A 21,429-nucleotide genomic window follows, 5' to 3' on the forward strand; every position below is an offset into this window, starting at 1 on the left:
GTTTCCAAAAGAGGAAAGGGAGAGAACGGTTGGTTTCTGGCGTTCAGCTGTCTGAGCTGAAAACAGATAGAGATCCTAACAATGGTTTGGGTGGAGCATCTTCATATAAAGTCGCCAATCGCAATGACATCTAGTCATTTAGCAGATTCTTTTCTCCTCTACAATTATATTCGTTTTTTATATTGTTAGTTTCATCTAATGAGTAAAAATCTGAATCTAATTGGAAAACATGCCTTGGCCATTTTAGATTTTTGTGAACGTAATTGCCAGCTCTAATCTGGTTTTTCAATGATGTATTATTTAGAAATAATATTAAAACAACTCAATTAGAACAAGGCAAAGAACAGACAAGTCAATTCATATGCATAATAGGAAAATGTGTATTTATAAAGATCACTAAAAGAATGATTGGAAATTTGCTACAGTTAAAATATTTAAGCTTTGTACAGGGTATCTGCTGGAATCCTAAAGGTAATTCCAATACCTTAAGCAATTTTAAAGACCTCAGAATATTTGAAGTCCTTATCACCACTTTAAGTTTTAACCTTTAACTTCAGTTGTTAATAAACAGTTTAAGTTAAATAGCACATCCATGCAACAGAGCTTGAAAGATTAAATTACGAGTTTTTTTTCAGCAACAGGCTTCAGAACTATCATTTACCATCTTTAATATAGTGCAAGATGTCAAAATGGTGAATCTGCAGACAGACTTACAGGAATATGAGCATAAATAAGCAATGGCTATTAAAGCAGTGTTTTGTACTAATTTCTTGTCCACAGAAAAACATCAGAGTCGCTGTAGCTTTGTGAATCTTTCCTCTATATATAATTCTAGGTATGGGCAAACTTGGTCCTGGAGGGCGGGTGTCCTGCGGAGTTTAGATCCAACCCAAATCAAACATACATTCTATAGTTTTCTAGTAATCTTGAAGCCAATGATTAGCATGTTCAGGTGTGTTTGATTCATGTTGGAGCAAAACTCTGCAGGACATCAGCTTTCCAGGACCAAGTTTGCCCCTCCCTAACCAGCATCAGTACTATTGTCTCACCTCCTGCAGAAATGCTTGGTCAATGTCAGAGATGTAGGGCTATCACGATATCTATTTTTTTGCTGGGCAATATATTGTACCCAAATTGATTGCGATAAATGATATGATTGCCACTTTATAACTTATATCTATATATCTATTACCTAATAAAAAATAATACATTTTTACAACATAATTGTGTAATAATTCAGGTACACTGTTTCAAAGAACATTTTATTTTAAGAATATTTAAATGTCTGAAATTGAAACATGAAAAAAATATCTTAAAAAAACAAATAATTATAATAAATAGTAGATGTAAACAAAAAGTGCCTTTTAAAGCATCTCAGGCACCTTTTTTAAACAATCAGGTAGATTCCGAGACAGGACTGTTTATTAAAGGTTTGCACCAATTTTTATGCTGGTTTTTCGAGTGTGTTTAACAGCTGCATCTTTTTAGCTAACTAATGGTACCTGTCTGTGAGTGTGCGCCATTTTGTGCTGACATGTTTATATTTGCACTGCCAGGTAAAACTGGCACATCCATTACAGTTAACTGTCTGGAAGACCCCTCTCCAGTACCAACTACAGTTGTTGTTCCCATGTTAAAAAAAATGGGTAGGGTGGTTATGTTTTAGGTGTGATTTAAGGTTATTTGTGTTGCCTTTATTTATTGCCACTGTTCTGAAACAAATTCGACATATCGGCTTGTTCACATTAACGGGCTCTCCTTTTTCATTGTTCCCACATCGGAGCTGAAGACTGTGACTTAGAAACCAAGTCCATCGCAACTTGTTTATCCTAACTGACTGTAGCTCCTAAACACGAATCAGTGGGTTCGCGTCTTGTCTTCTTCACATCCACTATCCACTGTCTCTTGCATTCTGTCTGAGTCTGTGCGTGGAGATGCAGCATAAGCCCTACCTTCCACATAAAGCAGAATGCAGCGCCTTTGACAAAAAAACTTAGCTTGTTATATTATGTGGCATAATCATCATCATCTTAAATTTCTTCATTTATAATAGACAATATGTCGCACCTCCAAAATTAACCACCCTCATTTTCATATATCGTGCAATAAGTCATTATATCGACAAGCCTACACAGATGCAGTAATTTTTAAAAATAGATAAAAAAAATACTAGGCTACTGTGAGGGATGTTGTCAATCATCCCAGATGTGACTTAGTGGATCATTCACTTTGACCCACTAAGTGAGATAAAACAATTGATTCAAATAAACAAGGTCACCAATTGCATTTTACGAATCCCCACAACACCCTACGGTCAAATAGACTGTGCTTATGTTTGGATGATATGGTGTTTTTTCTTTAAAAAAAAAATCCCCAAACTTTTGAATGGTTGACATTTTATCTGTAATACCAACAATTTCATATAAATTGGAATGATTGTAGTGTTAGTTCATGTATCTCCACATTTGGGGTTTGAATAGACAAGCTTTGTTTCGTCTCCAGATCTTTCGCCACTGTTCCTGCATCCCTCTTCTCTCAGCGGCCATGTGAAAGAGAAGGAACATTAAGCGTAATCCTTTGCATTATTAAGCAAGTGTACCTGTCCCCCGTGCTTTTTATCACATTTTGGTGGACTGCTAATCTCAATGTCCATGATAGTTGTGACATTTTATACATTACCTGTCAGCTTACAGAATGCGAGATGAAGCAGCATGGATTACTTTACCCAGCGGCCCATGTCTTCCAGGATCTCCTTGTTATTATTCCTTCTCTCTCTAGAGTTGAGCAGACAGATGCCGCTGCCGGCCTTTAGCAAGGGTTGTGTTGTGCACTCCTGCTGCAACACATTACCTCCATGTCTCCCAGCTTTCCAGCGGCAGCAGCACACAAACCAGCTCTGTAACGTCAGGGATCTAAATTATTCACCCGCACTGACCTACTTGCAGGGTGTTTGAGAGCTGGGAGTTGAACAGATATTGCTGCAAGGAAAATGGCAACCATGTGATTGTGGCAAGCACTTTGAAACAACTGTGCAGGATACCCTCCCACTTTCCCTTTCTTCTACCTCTCTCTCTCTTTCCTTGTTCAGTGTGGTCTGCGTGGCTGTGATGATGGTGAAAGGTCCTGATTGGCGTGGGCATTGCCCCGCAGCCTGTGGGCAGACTGTGTGAGCTCAGAGACAAATCGATGTCTTCCCTCCCTGCGTGCACGCACACACTCACTCACCCAGCCCTGCATTTCTGTTGGGACAAACACACATGCATGTACACGTTTGGCCAGCTGGCAAATGTATACACACTCTGGCTAATTGCAGAGAGAGAGAGAGAGAAGTGTGAAGACTGGCACTAAATGGATGCCACCAAAGCGACGTCGTCAGATAGAATTTTCTTCCGTGGTGCTGAGAGGAACATCGAGCTCGCTGCCTTTTTGCATAGTTGATGGAGAATTCCTGCACGGAGAGACGTTCTGAGCTATTAAACCACAGTCGGATAGCATCTTTGGAATTCAAACCGTGAAATCTCAACATGGCTTTCTTTCCCTTCGGAACCATCACTGGAACAGAGGCAAGATTTCCTTCAGTTTGTGTTGTTGCGCGCATCTTGGCGCTGTGTGCTGTCATTGATAGGGCTTGTGTGTAGATTTGCTTCCTATGGTTTTATGTCAGATTAGAAAGCACATTTGATGAGATTGTTTTCCAGCGGGACGGAAGGATGTGAGGGGAATTGATGCTCCTTACTCCACATGTTCCTGCATGGCTGTCTTTATAAAACAACTGCCGGCAAAATAGTATTCGTCAGGGGATTTGGGAAGTCTTTATGTACGTGTTTGTGCTGTTCTGATCGATATTTTCAACTGCCTTGATGTGGAACTCTCTAGACTGTACTCTAAGGCGATTTGGCGTGTTATAATCCACCGAAAGGTTCATTTTTGTGGAAAAGTTGTGACCTTTGACGGTCAGGACAACTTTGATCACATCTGTGAGTCAAAGCTCAGAGGACCTGTCAGAGTGGCAGTGGAAAGGACATTTCCTCGTCTCTCACAGCGTGAGGCCTTAGATGACACAGCAGCCCTATAAAACTGTAATGATGCCACAATGTGTTTTTGACTAACCCTTCATCTCTTCTGTCTCTCTGGTACAGGACGATCTTCTCGTAGCGTCTGCAGAATGCCCCAGCGATGATGAGGACATTGACCCTTGCGACCCAAGTTCAGGTGGGTTAGGTTAGTCATCTTTCTTTTATATTATTACTGTCCATGTGTGTTCTATGTTTTCTCATCGTTCTTTTTGAAACCAGTGCATGAAAAAGTTAAAAGAAAGGAAATTTATGTCTGATCACTGTAGTTTGAGGTAAGAATCAGCAGATCGTTTTTCATGTGAACAAATAGTTTAAAACACCAAATGGCATCATCATTCTGAAGAGAACACAGCGCACCAGAAAAATGAAAACAATCCGAGAAATAATGTTTCCACCATGTCATGCGCAACGAGATTTCAGTGACAAGTAATTTTCCTGCCCACAGAGAATGCTTAAAATTCAACACAACACCCCAGCCAGTCAGAACAGCGTGGCTTAGCTGAAGAGCGTAAAACCTAGAACACATCTTGTGTTTTCAGCACTTCCATGATGCTTCTTCAGGCAGCATCCATTTTATAGTGTTCCTCATGGATCTTGAGGGATTTGTCATATCCGATGTTTCTCAGCTTCCAAAAACAACCTCTCCTAGGCTTATCCATGTTTGATGTTTAATAATGCGGCACTATGGTGTAGGAAGAGTATACGAGGACTGACAAAATGAAGTGGCGTTCAGTACTCATCGCAGCTAGTTTGAACAGGAACTCGGATTAACTTTAAAAAGCTTTTATGGTTTTGTTATTACAATGCGCCGTTACCTGAGCTGAACTGTTGATTGTGCTCTTTTATCAAAGTGATCGTAGTGTGTGCTGAGTTTATATAAGTTTTTGTAATCGGACTTTGCCTCTTTAAACAGGCATTAATATCTCATTAAACCACATTAAATCATTTACCCTGTTTATGTGCTGTAAATATAGTATTTTAATTTTCTTTTCGCCACAGAGGGAGCTCACTGCTTAGATTAGTTTTTAAATAGGTCATTACACTTAAACCTGTCATCGGTATCTTTGAAATTGTCCCTGATTTATCCATTCAATTACATATCCAAAAGTCTGTATTTTTCCATCCTTGTACTCATGGATGCCTATTCTTTAATTTTGTGTTGGCTAAAGAGCAAAACCAAGCAAATTTTGTTGAGGTGTACTTTATACTTGTCAACATTGGGATGTGAAAATAAGGGAAATGCCCACCATAATAAGGGATTCTTGCCCCCCATAACCCTGTAATGAAAAGAAAGGGGAATCGCGCTGTTTTATATTTGATTCAAAGTGTTTTCTTGCCTAAACAAAGCGAAAGCAAAGAACAGACTCACATTTTAGAGCAAGGGGTGGCCCCTGGTGGTTCGGTGGTATGGGTTGCGTATAGGGAGGCTCAGCTCTTTAATGTTTCTTGCCACCCTTCAGAGAAAGACTGAAAATACAGGAGAAATACGAGAAAATACCTTTACGGGATTATAGCAAGATACAGGAGAGTCCCAGGAAAAAGGGTTGACAGGTATGGTGTACTTTCAGAAAAGGCCAACAAGCATGCTAGCGTAGCGCATACTGCTTTTCCCATTTCTCCACACAGCAGGCGCATCTTGGCTACGCAGTCAACTGCACAAACCATTTTCGACAAGAAAAATGAAGCGCAAAGGTTAACCCTATCTGGATTACTTTAGCTGGCTTAGTTACAGGGGCTAGTGGCTCATGCAGCAGTCATATGTGTAGGGCAAGTAAAGCAAATCCATGACAAACCATGCAGCAATCTTTCTAATAAGCACAGAAACACAAAATGTTGACCGAAGCTGAAAGGTCTCTGATAAACGATGTTACGGATCCTCAAAGTGTCCTCCTTCCACACTCCATTTCTAAAAACAGATGTTTGAGCAGAGGTCGCCATCCATAATTCCCTGCTGTACTTTGTCATCATCTCATTTCCTGCACCTGCGGGTTGCAGCGAATCGGGTCTAAGCTGTAAACGGCTTTGTCACAGGTGTTGTTTTGCCGAACGTTTACACTCAGCCTGCAGCCGCGCTGTCTCGCAGTTACTGTCTTCTCTCCAAGAGACATAAATCAGAACAAACTATACCACACTATTCCACTCACCGCACCGCTCTCTCTGCCAGGAATAAATAGCCAGCGTGCAAGGTTCACTCACTGGTCACAGCTCATGGAAAATGTGTGACATATCCATCCTGATCGCTCTATCTGCATCAACCAGATGCGTTTTGTGACGAAGGCAAAGTGTGTTAGCACAAGCTTACAAGTTTGTCTGTTGAGCAGCGGTACATGCATATATCGCAAGGCTGAGTGTCATTATTGTGGTTTATATCCTGTTTACTGGAGTGAATATACGGTGCCGTGAAGCAGTTTCTCAGTGGGATATCTAATCTCGTCAGGAGAGGAATCAATTTGGCAAAGAAATATTGATTTTTCAGGTTTCTTTCGAGCTCTTTCTAGTTTAATTTCTTTCCTTAGGATTTTTTGTCAGCTCAGAACTGAATAATATTATTAAGGTTGTGAAAGAAAATGCAGAGTTGACACTGCTTTAGTCAACATTTATAAATAAACTTTCGCAAAACATCCAAATAATTATCCCAAATGAGTATGACTTTCAAAAGAGTGATTAATGCCGAGTCAGCTATATTGTTAATATTACAGAGTAATAAACCCCACTTCGTGAACCGATTTAAATGACAACTTGTCAAATAAAGTAAATGAATGCAAATACAATTTTAGGTTTGTGGACTTGGCTTTATCTACTGGTTGCTGTCTGCATGGAGGCTAATCTAAAGAAAGTGGGTGGTTTGAGCAGGCTAATGCAGAGTTCAGACTGCACGATTTTCAAAGTAGTCGCATCACAGATGTTTTTACACTGCATGGCTATCTGAGGTAGCATTTCGTCGCTGCATTGTTTACACTGCAAGATTGATCGACAACAGGGGTTTTCACACTATATAAAATAGGAAGAATTACCAACTTTGTCTCGATCCACAAACTACGTCTCTCACAACATGGAAACAATGCGAGGTCACGTAGTATATCTTGTCATAAACTACTTAATGAAAAATAGGCCTTTGGTGCGGCAGAAATTGTACTTATTTTGCTTTTTCGACCCAGTTGCGGCATTACTTAGATGACACGTCAAGCAGACTCAAGTTCTCCTGCCAAATTTCCACTAGTTTTTCCTCCATTTCTTGGATCCAAATAGACTGAAAAGAAAAACTTTTAGTTTGTCCCTCAATCTCCCGCTGGCCTTAATATTTGATGCAGCTTTCTCATTGGCGTTAGGTGATCTCCAGTGTTATTTCCAATCAGAACACATTTCACAGGGCATGGTTTTGAATCACCGATTCAGGTCCAGATGTTTAGCATGCCAAATCTCTCACAGGCATCGACGACTCATTTGCGATACTCTCAGATTGTATCTTTGATAGTTTAAACTGTGTGATTGTTACTCATGTGAACAAGCGCCGATTTGAATGTGATTACAGGCATTTGTCTACGATTTCGTCAAACCTGTGGGCAAGTCAAAATCGGGGCTAAAACATGCCGTTTGAACTCGCCATAAGAAGGCTGGGCCCATTAGTTGCAATATCAGTGCTTTTATTCCTGGTGCACCTGCAGCCTTGTTCTAGTTTCACTACAGATGATTCAAATCAGTAAAAATGTTGAACGAATTATAATAGATGTGTTGGGCTGTTACCGTTTACATCTACACCATCATGCTCACCGCAAGTGGTAGCAAACGGTTTCTAGTACGGGGAGAGGTGTGAACATTGAAGAGGCCCCATCCTGATTTAAATCAGAGGTGTGGCAGCATATTGGTTTTCCAAAGACTAAAAGTAACAGCGTTGAGATGAAACAGACAAAACACAGACTGTACAAAAAGACGTTTACTCACATTAACAGCACGATGAATATGATCCAGCACATAAACAGTCTCTACAGCGAAAAACATGTCACAGATGTCTGCTCGCAAAAAGCTATTATTTGGCCAAAGCACATTCATCAGAAGATTTGCAGCTCCGCTTGTATCGATTTCTTTTTTATCTTCTTTTTTTAAATTAGTTTATGCATCTTTTAATAATTTGGTTATTATTGAATATTCAAATATGTTCAAGTTTATTCCTTTTAAGTGTATAGCAATGATACTATTACTAATTATACAAGTAATATCAATTATTTACCGTTATAACTAGGGCTGCACAATATATCGTTTCAGCACCGATATCGTAATGTGCGAGTCTGCAATAGTGTAGTTGGGATAATTGTTGACCAGACATTACAGTGAAAAACAGAGTGGAGTAATTTCATATTTTAAACGTAAAGTTTATTATTTGCATGTTTTTAAGACCTGAGAGTAAGAAATCGAAGCAAATTTAAGCCATTTGGGCACAATAAATGAAATGTTTGTAGCTTAAAGATTTTGTACATATAATTATTTACTCTATTAAAACATTACAGTGTTATTATTATTATTAATATAATTCTAAAGCGCTCATTCAATTTCTACTTCTGAATACTGATTGACTTGCCAGAAATCGTTGTTTATTTGCATCCTTTCTCTGTTGTATTTAACTTTGCTTGTCATTTTAAATTATATTTAATGCAGATACTCTCCCCTACAGATTCATCCCAACTGATCTAAAATTATGAATTCTTTATAAGCTATTCAAGTCATCTGCTGAAATTGCATTTATATCAGTGAACTAAAATATTGCAATGTCCGTTTTTTCCAATGTTGTGCAGCCCTTTTTATAACCATGTAAACTCCCGTCCCTATCGCACTATATAATTAGTATTTGTTTTTTTGCTATAACTGCAGGATGAGGGTGACAACTGTCCCACTGCAGTAGAAGGATCTCTTGACCACCTCTGTACCCACTGCTCTATGATTTAGCAAAAGCTTACCTAGACACCAGCCATCTCAGTCCCCAGTAAAAGCAGGGGATTTTGTAAATATGCAAAAATCTTAGCTTATGCCACAACACATATTTATTACATATCTAAACACACACACAGACAGACAGACAGACAGACAGACAGACAGACGGATAGACAGATAGATAGATAGATAGATAGATAGATAGATAGATAGATAGATAGATAGATAGATAGATAGATAGATAGATAGATAGATAGATAGATAGATAGATAGATAGATAGATAGATAGATAGATAGATAGATAGATAGATAGATAGATAGATAGATAGATAGATAGATAGATAGATAGATAGATAGATAGATACCCCTGCTTTATATTAAAGTCTTGTTTAGTTTGTATTTACAAATATTTGTATATTTATTTTTTATGGCAGAAAAGATTTTATTTTGTATTTAAGAAAAAAGAAAATAGAAATTATTTGAGAAAAAATAAAAAGGATCTTGTTTATCTTAAATTAGTTTCAACAAAAAATTCTGAATTTTATTGTAAGATTTAATATCATCCAAAGGTTTCACACTCAATTCCAACAAACATTTGTTTATTTTTCATTCATAACCTGTCAAATCACAAACATGCACTGCGCATTGTGCAGGTGACTATATTGTTTTTTTATTTTTTATTTAAGGCATCAAAGTAAATGTCACTTGGGACGCTCATGCAATAAATGCATGAAAGTTGCTTCCAAATGAAAAGCTGATTGCAAGCCATTCATCTGTTACTCTGGAAGCAAGCCTACAGTGTAATAGTGTACTCACTCTCTAGAGATGATCAAACTCTCATCCATTGCATGCATTCTGTTGACAGTGACACCCTCATTGCACAAAAACCTGCACAAATTACTTCCAAAACAAGACCAAGTTGCTTTCACATTCACTTTGATTGAGCCACAATTCAGATGAAACCAGACTCCCACAGGTAGTAGACTCTGGGTTTCTAGCCCAGTACACTCCTGTATGATGGCTTTCACATTATCTGTGATCTTTATGTGAATTGCACACCGTTTCAAACTAAAATGCCAGTGTAAAAGAATCTTAAATCCAGTGTTCAGACGTCCTGCAGGGCCACATCCTACACCAGTTTATCGATGGCTGCAGAATGACTTAAAACTTTGAGTCTCAAGATATTGATTTGATCTAGGTGAACCAAAATGGCCATTCAGGTCCAGGATTGGACATCCCATATTTGAGAAGTCACTACAGAGAAGCCTTTTGTTTTTACTTAATGTGAATATACAATCTTCTTGTCAACTGACAAAGTTAAAGCAAAATAAAAATGAAACATCCAAAAGATCTTGAAGACACATTTAGAAAATACATTGTGAACTTTACTGTCAATGCAGTCAGCTCATTTCCTTTCCACTACAATTTGAAAATTGGGACACAAGATGGTGCCATTTGCCTTTACAACAAAAAAGAATGCAATTATGTGTGATAAGAGTGACATAGCAGTGGCAGATTTAGTTACCTGAGTGAGCAGCCTTATTGATAAGTGTGTATTACGAGATATCTGACTGCTAAATGCAATAATAGAAGTAAACCATCATCTCTGTGGCTTGAATAAACGCTCTCTCTTTCTCCCTTTCTGTCTACAGCTCACCCACCACTTCCCGAGGCCAAGGGTTACCCGAGCCCAGAGGTGATTCGGGAGTCCAGCAGCACCACGGGCATGGTCGTAGGCATCGTTGCAGCCGCTGCACTCTGCATCCTAATCCTGCTCTACGCCATGTACAAATACAGAAACCGCGACGAAGGGTCTTACCACGTGGACGAGAGTCGTAACTACATTAGTAATTCTGCCACGCAGCCCAATGGAGCTGCCGTCAAAGAAAAGCCCATCGGCGTGCCCAAAAATAAAAAAGATAAAAAGAACAAGGACAAGGAGTACTACGTCTGATCTCACAGACTTTCTCCCCCCTTCTTACAACCCACCCACAGATCCTGTGCTCCGAACTCACACATGAAGGGGGAGGGGAGATCCACCTGTGTATAGTAATTGAGAAAAAAAATTGAAAAAGACACAACGGGTCTTAGTTTGAGCTAAGACACAATATACTCTTACTAACAACAAGAAAACATACTTTATAACCAAGCACACCAGAACTTTACTAAAGCTGGCAAGTGTGTACAAAACGAAACAGAACAGCACAAGAAGACTCCACACAGTCAACCAGTTGTGGATCGCTGAGAGACAAGGCCGCTGGTTAGAATTAAGTGTATTTCATATTATGTTGCCTGTATATGTGTTGCCGGAACATTTTTCCCCTCTACAGCCAGAAAAACCATCTGCAGCAATCCAAACGAACATTCACCAATGGGAACGGATGGAAAAGGAACTTGAGATGCTACCTATGATTGTTAAATCAGCCAAAGTATTTGACTCCCTTTTCCGATGGCAGTATTGCGCGGATGTTTGGACGAGAAAGGACAGCTCTTCCTGAAGGATCCAAACTGATTTCCATTCGGTGGATAAAACCCTTGGTGTCAAAGAGAATTGTGGAGGCCTTAAAAATCAAACCAAGTGTAAAGGTTGTTGGATTTTCTTCTGTTTGTATGCGTCAAAACAATGACAGACGACGCTGATGACGAAAAAGAGGAATACCGGGGCCATTCGGAATAGATTGAGGAAAAACTCCATGCACGTAAAGTATCTTATTACATGTTTATATACGGTGCAAAGACTATCTGTGTGCTCTCTGGACTGTGGCTGAAGTGGTGTTTTATAGCCTGTTATATAGATGATGCCAACTACAGTATACCTGCTCTTCAAATTCCTTTTTTTTTTTCTTTATTTTCCTTTTCTTTTTTTTCTTTTTTTAGAAAAAACCAAGGCGAAAACAAAACGAAAAACAGAAAACTAAATGTCGATGTGTTGCTATAGCGATAGAACAGTTCTGCCATTAGCTATACAGATTTGATTTTCCCTCCTTTATGTGCATCTCCAGCATCTGTTCTTTTTGACATACTCCTCCTCTGTTTTATTTCATTTTTTTCCTTTGGTGTGTCAACATTAAAGAGTATGGAGTATAGGTTTTGGAAAGTCAACCGAAATGTGGAACATATACGATTTTGGACTGTTTAAGCAATATCCTCTTGCTTGTCTTAGTGACCAAACAAATTATGCATGGTATTTAGGACTCCGAGTCTACCGAGAGACAATATCATAATCTCAAAAAGGTAACAAATGAATTCAGCCCTCCCAAAAAAAACTTAAGTATTGGATTAAAGCTAAAAAAGCACAAAGATCGAGAAAACAACCCCTCCAAAGTGTTTGCAAAGATTCTTCTCTCTGCTATCTTGTACTGTGTGGAATGTACAAGAGGTATAAAATATATGACATTCTGAATAAAATGTTGCTTTTTGTTTTTGTGTGTTTTTTTATTTGTGTACAATTTTTCTATAATACCTTCTTTTGTTTTTATTGTGACAATTCTTTGATGACCTCAAAGTGAAGATTTATTATGAAAAAAATAGTTTTGAAAAATCAAATGAATAAATAAAATATTAAGACCTATGAATGCATTTGTTCTTTTTCTTCTTATTTGAGGGGAATGCTACGTGGTTTCAACTTTAATACCAATCAATCTCAGAGTTTTCACATTACAATAAAAGAAAACTTTGCTGAGTCTCTTTAAAATCGCCATGTCAGTGTGACATCTGACTTTCTCGGCATCATTTTGTTCTTTACTTCATGGTAATAAAACAAAAAAGTGCTGCTTTATGATTTACACAAGCACACACATAAAAAATCTCCCAGAGACCCATCACGATGTGCGCAGATATTGAATGAAGCCATCGATCTATCATGACAAAGAAAACACACCATTCTGTTCCTTTCGCAGAGAACAAGATGTCATGATAAAAGCTCTGGCAGAGGTGGACAGTGCTGAGACTTGGTCAGGGCGGTGGACGGTTCAGGATAGCGCCTCTTTAATTTTCTGCACAGGAGGAGGCTACGGAACAGCTGGTGTGAAATAACTACCCCTACAGGGAGGCATGCGCTGTAATTTATGATTCATGAATTATTCACACCCGCCATAGACTTTTCATCAGGCCTCATTTCAACACACTTTGCGGAGGGAGTGTGGGAGGGAGGGGCAGCTGGGCTGAAGGTTTGTCACGGCTGGCCTTGAGAAAACCTGTGATGTTTTTTCTATTTAGTCATCACAATCATCACCAAAAAACCGAAACGTGGAAAAACATGTATGGGCAAAATTCTGCCATTCAAAGACTTGATATTTGTTATACGCAGCCCTGGGTTAATAAAACGCTTTTCACTGTAGGTTTATTAAATTATTGCATTCGTTTTTCAGGACAGGATGAAAAGTCTGCGTGTCTTTCTGTACTAACATCATTCATCATGAGCTTCACCTTGAAGGTGCTATATGATTGATTTCGTGACATAGCGCCTTGAATTTAACACCCTGTTTTCTGTGGTCCTCAACTTGATGTTTTTCTCACTCAGTAAAATCGACCTGGCTTATGAACATGAAGTATGCAGTTCGGCATTCATTACCATTCTGTAAATGGTGGCTTCATAAGGAAAAAAAAAAACTCTTCTCTGTGGCAGATTTAGTTTAATGAATGGTTCTCATTACCTGGGTCTATAAATATATTTAATTAAACCTAGATATGGAGACAGTTTCACATACGTTTTCAGTTCCAAAAATGGATTTGAACAAGTTTCTCATTTCCATGAAGTAGGCAAAAATAACGTCATGAAAAATTACTTAACTCACGTTTATTAACTAATTGCGATTTAGTGCTTAAAGAAGTGCTTTCAGTAAACTCTGTGCATTTATTTCACAATAGAGCTCTATAGAAATATTGCAAAAAAAAATTCATCATGACATTATGTTTCATATCATTTGATATCCATAATTATTGAATATTTTAACAATACATTTACTGTGGATATATTAGAATTTACTCACTTTATTTTAATTTACCAAAATTCCAAAGGCAAATAGTTTTAATAGTCAAAATCAAAAATATTTAGGCAAAATTTCTGATCTCTTTATAATAAAATACTGTTAAAGAGAGTTTTAAACTTGATAAATAAAAATGTTACAAAGTGTTTGTAATGGTAAAGCGTAAATACTGAACAATCAAAGCAAACTTTAAAGTAGATCTGTAAGGTGTGAATAATAATGATACTGTAAACCTCAAACTCTGCTTAAAAGCTCATTTGATTATCATATTTTGTTTTGTTTACAAAGGAACCAACCATCATTATTTAAATACATAATGGGACATTGCAAATTGTGAAGTTGACTATGACTATATTGTCCCTATAATAAAAACAAATGCACAAGAAAAGAAACCAAAAAGCCACTCTGGCGACATCCTTTTTTATTTACAATCTCCTCACTTGCAGCATTCGGAAAAGTTCAACTATGTTTTGCTGAAAAATGCACCTGCATCACGTGTGAACAGTGCTCCTATACGCGCATTGTATAAGTCGCGCACCTCTTTTGGAAATGACAAACTTTCACCCTAAGCTTATTGGCACTGCACATTTAATAAAACCTAGAGCACTTCATACCAAACCTTTTTGTTGTTGTTGTTGTTTTTTGTCGATATTGACAATGCTGTTCGGTCAATAAATATCTATACAAATTTTAAATCGCCCAGTCCTAATAATAGATTTACAGTTTTAGTGTAAAATGTGATCCATTTACTGTATGTGCAACATTCAGTGAAAACTGTTTTTTATGTACAGTACAAAATGTCTTTTTTTACTTTAGTTTTTAACAGTACACAAATTCCAGTTCCAATAAAATACAGTTTACTCACCCTCAAGAGATTCCACACCTTCATGAGTTTTCTTTTTTTATTAAACAAACAACAAGGTATTTTGATGTAAGAAACCCTCAACTTTTATAACAGGAAAAACAAATACTATGAAAAATGTTGGATACTTGTAACCACTGACTTCCAAAATTAACTTCTTTTAAATTTAACAGAAAAAGAGTAAGGAAGAAACTGTAATTAATTGAGTGAAGGTTGAGCAAATGACAGAACTTTTAGATTTGAGTTAAGCCATCTCCCTTAGCCTGTGCACAACCTCAAAAGGGTTTGTTTTAAAAAAAAAAAAAAAATGTGATATTTTTACAGTTTTTAATGCTAGTTTGTTATTTGTATTAGGTCTGCACATTATATTGTCTCAGCATCGATATTTCTAGTGTGGTATGCGTATTAAAGGAATTTCAAGAGTATTTGGCAACAAAAAGTACATTTGTAACTTCAACGAAGACTAATGTTACTGAAATATTAATACAAGGACGGCTACACAATGTTTTTTTTTTTAACATTTCCCATTTCATTCTTCAATTTCTGTACCTAACTACTTGTAATTATTTTAGCATATTATTTGTTTGTTATTTTTATACATTATTTACACCCTTACAAAAATCACTCGAGTCAATCTTAATGAATGGTTTCTTTCCAAACAGAGGTATTCAAGCTATCTGGTGAAAATGTATTCATATTGCAATATATAAAAAAAAAATAAAAAATATCCCAATTGCAAATTTTTCCAATATCACACAGCCCTAATTTGTACGATCAAATTTTCTGTTTCTGTTTTTATATTTCTGTTACATCAAACCCGTTTTCCATCAAATTAATGGCTGTCAAATAAAGCAAAAATATTGCAAAATGGTGAAGTTTTGAGCTCAACAAATAATGTTATGCACACTGGAAGACAAGCACAGGCCTCTCTCAATATATTAGCTACCATATTTGGAAACATTTGTATTTGTGATGAATGAAAGAATTATTTAAGACAGGGTTTCAGTTTGATTTCAAACTAATTTGGTTGGCTTGACATTTGTGTTGTGTGTAGTAATTGGCACTCAAAAATGTTTATTCTTTTTTTTTCTGAAAACTGCAAAAAAAATATATATATATTATATTCTCTAGAATATTTAATTCTCTAGAATTACTAAAATATATATATATATATATATATATATATATATATATATATATATATATTATATATATATATATATATATATATATATATTATATATATATATATATATATATATATATATATATATATATATATATATTATATATATATATATATATATATATATATATATATATATATATATATATATATATATATATATATATATATATATATATATATATATATATATATATTTAGTAATTCTAGAGAATTTGTTAAGGATTCGTCCCCCTCTTAAAGCTGATGTCTTTTTTTAAACCATGCAGCACGCAAATTAAAACAGCGTAAGGAAGAAAATTATACTTCAAAAACTAAATTACTTATTTCTGACATAATAGTCAAAATTCTTGCTGTAGGTTAACCAGTCAATTGGCTACACAAGTAACAACAAAGAACATAAAACTATTACATTCAACTGCTGTTTAGATAGAATAACTCCTGTGCAATTGAAATGTTTGCTATTTATATGGTAGTTCTAATTATAAAGATCGCAATTCTACTTTAATTATGTTAACTATAATAATTACAGTTTTGAAAACAGATCATTTACACACATACGTCACTAAGAGCACAAATATTGTGAATCTAATGAAGGCTAATACTGTGCTAGAGAACTAAATCTATAGACACTAAATGATTTGCCTGAGGTGAATGTAATGCTACATGACACTTTGCGAGCGTTTTATTGATCTCTTTCTACAGCTGAAACTAGGGCTGGGCGATAAAACAGTATTGTATTTATCTGTATTAAAAGTCTAAAATTTTAATATTTGTTGTAGCATTCATTTGTTATACAAAAGTAGGTAAATAACCATTGACTCAATATAATTTATACTTTTATGGTGCTTTTTTGCAATATGAGCCCCAACACAAATTAAAAATGAAAAGTGTATTTCACATATTTTTCTGACAAAAGGCTGTGGCTTCTTTGAAAAATGTATTTCTTAAAATAACACAAAACTAAACATTCTAAAACATCAGATTAAATAAATACGTAACTTTAGGAATATTTTAGTATACTTATATTATTCTTCCCACTAAAATTGTGTGAAAAAAAACCATTGGTGTTTGAAAATGGCTGAAAAAGTAGTTGAGCAAAGGCAAAAGCTTCTTCATGCAGTTCATATTCTAATAAAGGCATTCTTCAGAATACACACATCAATTTTTAATAAACCAGATGATGGACTTATATAACAGATGGATCTTTATTCCTCCCGATCTGCGAGCAGGCAAATTTCCCAGAACACTGAAAAATTCACAAACCGCACCTTGAATTGTACTTGCTCTTTTCCAGGTATACTGTACTTCAAACATTGTATCTGTGATCTGCAAACAACCATTTGCCAGCAGGACAGCAGGCTTCTATACAGGACAAGAGTCAATATAAATACTGAACTTAACACTCCAAAATGTCCAATTCACAGACTTCTCCCTCACTTTCACGGATAAAAAAAAATGAATTTCCATTTCTTGAACAGGAAAAACAAGGTGATTTGCATAATAATAAAACTGTCTGAGCTTGAAAATCATTTTTGATGAGTTCACTAGCCATTATCAGAGCGACAATGGGTAATTTACCTCAGATTCTGAAAATAAATTAAAAGAAGCAAGCACAGTCTAACGCCCAGTCTAAAGTGGTCATTTAGCAAACAAAGTTCTTGAAATGTACATTTTCCTGCCATGTTTGCTTTAGTTCAAAACATGTCAAGCAATATTATTAAAAACATGGCACAGTAGAGAATAAAATGGCATTTAAAGTAACAAACATAAGTCCTTAATATCCCATGACTTGGAAAAAAAATATTTCTCTGACTTTCTGGAATCAACTTTTTAAAATTCTATGACATTCCAGCAATCCCATGAGCTCATACAGGGTGTCTGTGGGGTCTTAAACTGTATTAAAGGTTATAAATCAATTTAGAGAAATTTAAGGCCCTAAAAAGTATTAAAATCTATTTTCCAAGGTATTAAATTTTGTATCAGCATGCTAAAGTTTGCCTGAATTTAATCTGCGAGTATTGGGATGCTGTGTAGTTTATGAAATCGATAAAATCCTGCTTGAGTTGAGATCACGCTGCTTTGTTTATTGTAGTAACCAAGGAAACACCATTATTCATGCTGTTTTAGGAGCATGTCATGTGCTGGATTGGTATTTCTATTCAGTGAAAAATTAGTTTAGGATTAGTTTCATACAATGAGTATTTATTACAAGTTAAAATGTTGCCAATGTTACCAGTTAAAACCTAAAGAGGCGATAAGGTCTTAAAATGTATAGGCTTTAAAAAAAAAACTTTTGAATTACACTTTCTGATTCCTTTATATAACATAAATAATCATCATTCTGTAGCTAATATTAATTTTGTTAGATATCTACTTGCACTCACTGACTACATGCTGTATGGCATTATCAGATTGCCTCCAGCATTATTAAACATTACATTCAATGTTATTTACTGTAGTTTAATGCATTACAGTCACTGAACTGAATAGATCAGACAAAAACAGACTATCAATCACTCTCGCTATTAATGCACTTCAACTATTAGAATAAACCATTTAAAAAGTTCTGAATAATCATACTACTCAAATGAAATGATGTTTGCACTTTCACTTTGAGCACTGCTGCTCCGGTGCTTAGGCTAATTTAGTGAAATCAATCAGTTATAAATTGCAAAGACTGTCAAAATGACTGTAAATGGTTCGTTTGTTTAAAATTGTAAACTCTTTCAAGGTTTACTCATGCTAAATGCTGTTCTCGAGCATCATGCATTCACTTGAACATTCATGTTCACTATAGTAAGCTACGTGCATTGTAAATCTCTCATAAAGCCATGGTATCTTTACAAAAGAATCAGGATTTGACCATTTAATTATTTCTGATAAGTTTTTCGGGATCATTTCAGCTTTGTGTATAGACTAGAGATGGGTGATATTATTTTATCAATATATTATCAATATAATTATTATTTTAATTGTATTGATAATATATTAAACAAATAATAATGTTTAAATTCAATATAATGCTGAAAAAGCAGAACTAAAGCAGAATTGCACATTTGAACAATACTCATAGCAATGTTCTAATAAAATCAATAAAATATGTTTATTTTATTGGCTTGTGTTTTTTTTTTTTTTTTTTTTTTTTGAGTAAATTTTAATTTGGGATTGAAGTCTTACAAAAAACACATTATTAACCCAGAATTTGTTCTGCTTTTTTAAGCATTCCTAACAATTATCCAATTAATAAAACAAAGATATACTTCAACATAGCATAAGGTGTTATATGCTTAGTTTTACTATGATTATGATGACTTAAATATCCACAATATGTATAAATGACAATGACGTTTCATTTTAATAGGATTACATTTAAAAATGTAATTTTTACAGAACTGTTATTTTACGGAACAAACATTTACTCAGCATTGAGTCCACAAAGTCAGGAAAAATAAACTAATATGGAGGAACTAAAAATGTATTTTTCTGTTTAGACATTTTTAAAATGATGCTTGACCATTTTAAGTTTACTCGATACAATTTTCCCAAATATTTCTTATAATTAATATTGTACCTAAAATTTATGCAGTGTCAGTCTGGTTGATGTCTGTCTGGTTTAAACTATCTGGTTTCTACAACTTACACAAGCAACAATTTGCTTTTAAACCTGAAAGAAACAGATAACATGATATTTATCAACACAATCAACTAAAAACCTTCAAACAAAAGCCATAGAAATCTCTAATGGTTCATAAAAAAATATTTTTACTTTAGTTTGGAGGATGAAAGAAAGTCTTAAAGGTGTGAAACAACGTAAGCATGAGCACAGGATGAATTATCATTAGAGCTGAGTGATATGATAAATCTCATATCATGATACAAGTCATCTCAAACTGATAACCCTTATCTTTACATTACTAAGTATTTCCTGAAATGAAGTGATCATATTTCTCACTTTATATTAAATGTCTGGGCAAATGTTTGATTAAGAATGTAGAAATATAAACAGGGTTTCTGCAGGTTTCACAGAGAATGCAGGTCAGTATACTCAGCAGTAAACAAAGAGAAATTTTAAACAAATGTTATAGTAAGAAAAGTAAGTAAATGCCATTTTTTAAATACAAAGTTAAATGTTTTATTGAGATTGGAATTGGTGATGATTGTACTGGTGTTAATGGCCAGAATGATATACATGAAAAAAAGAAAATTAAGACCTGTTTAAAAAAAAAAAAGATAGATTTCAGAATATATTTTTATATTTCAGAAGATTTAAGACTTTTTAAAGCCTAAAATGTCACTTTTGTGGTTTAAGACTTTGACCCTGCATACACCCTGATAAAATAAATATATTTAAAAACTAACCATTAAAAAATAGACATAAGATGCTAAATGCAAACATTCATTGTACTTATAAGATTGCATCTTTCTCACAATGCTTATTCATGTTTCTGCCTGCATCCCCATAATGCACACTTCAAATAATTATTAAAAATATTACCATGAACACTCCCAGAGATGGAAGGGCATCCGCTGCGTAAAAACTTGCAGCTAAGTTGGCGGTTCACTCCGCTGTGGCGACCCCGGATTAATAAAGGGACTAAGCCGACAAGAAAATGAATGAATGAATGAATGAATAACCATGAACAATGCATTTTGGGACACCACAATATAAACGATGTGCATAACATGAAACAATACTTCTCATTTTGTCCATACATACATTGATGTATTGCATCGCTATTTCAGTATATCTTGTTTAAAACTTGACTTGCAAAGTAAATAATTTGACTATGTATCATTAAACATTTCTTCTACACGGTTTAAAAAGTAAACAATTATGATACATGAATGAATAATCTGTGATTTCTATGAGCAGTGATTACAAGTCTCATCACACCACTGTCGTAGCGCTGAGCTGACGTCATTTCATTACACAGTGTTCCAAATCCACCCACTGCTGCCTGTGTTCAGAGCACTACATATATCACTACATCACTGCAGCCCCCGGTTAATGCTGCGATACATCACTATGCAGTATGTCAGTTTAGCCATGATCTTCTTTCATATTTTATGTGGAAATGCACTGCCCATTCTCCCATTCCTCTTTTAATCCATAAATATGAAAATCTTGCCTTGATATTAAACCAAAATGTTAAACTCATCCTTATAAAATATACAGTATAGTGTGCATTTGGGGCAGGACAACCTTTTAGTCCAAACAATGGCAGACAGGACATGGCAGGAGATGCATTAAGTCTCTTCAAAAGATCTACTTGGAAAAAAATTTTACATTTCCATTTGGTGCCACCAGTGAGTCAGCATTTCATCACCTCATACTGTCAGAACAGGAGCCAAAAAGCTAACATGGGAATTCAGCAAAACACACAGTTG

General features: G+C 35.5%; 1 protein-coding gene across 51 annotated transcripts in view; it reads left to right on the plus strand.

Moving 5' to 3' along the window:
* The window catches only part of nrxn1a (neurexin 1a), a 296,707-nt gene extending 284,134 nt beyond the window's left edge, over positions 1-12,573 (plus strand). For 17 of the 51 annotated variants that reach the window (XM_073917755.1, XM_073917778.1, XM_073917775.1 and 14 more), the window contains 2 exons: positions 4,140-4,221; positions 10,655-12,573. In XM_073917755.1, the coding sequence (XP_073773856.1) occupies positions 4,140-4,221; positions 10,655-10,956 (384 nt within the window). In that variant the 3' untranslated portion in view covers positions 10,957-12,573. 51 annotated transcript variants of the gene reach the window in all.
* The last annotated feature ends 8,856 nt before the right edge of the window (positions 12,574-21,429 follow it).

The sequence above is a fragment of the Danio rerio genome, chromosome 12, assembly GCF_049306965.1.
Source record: "Danio rerio strain Tuebingen ecotype United States chromosome 12, GRCz12tu, whole genome shotgun sequence".
NCBI classification, from domain to species: Eukaryota; Metazoa; Chordata; class Actinopteri; order Cypriniformes; family Danionidae; genus Danio; species Danio rerio.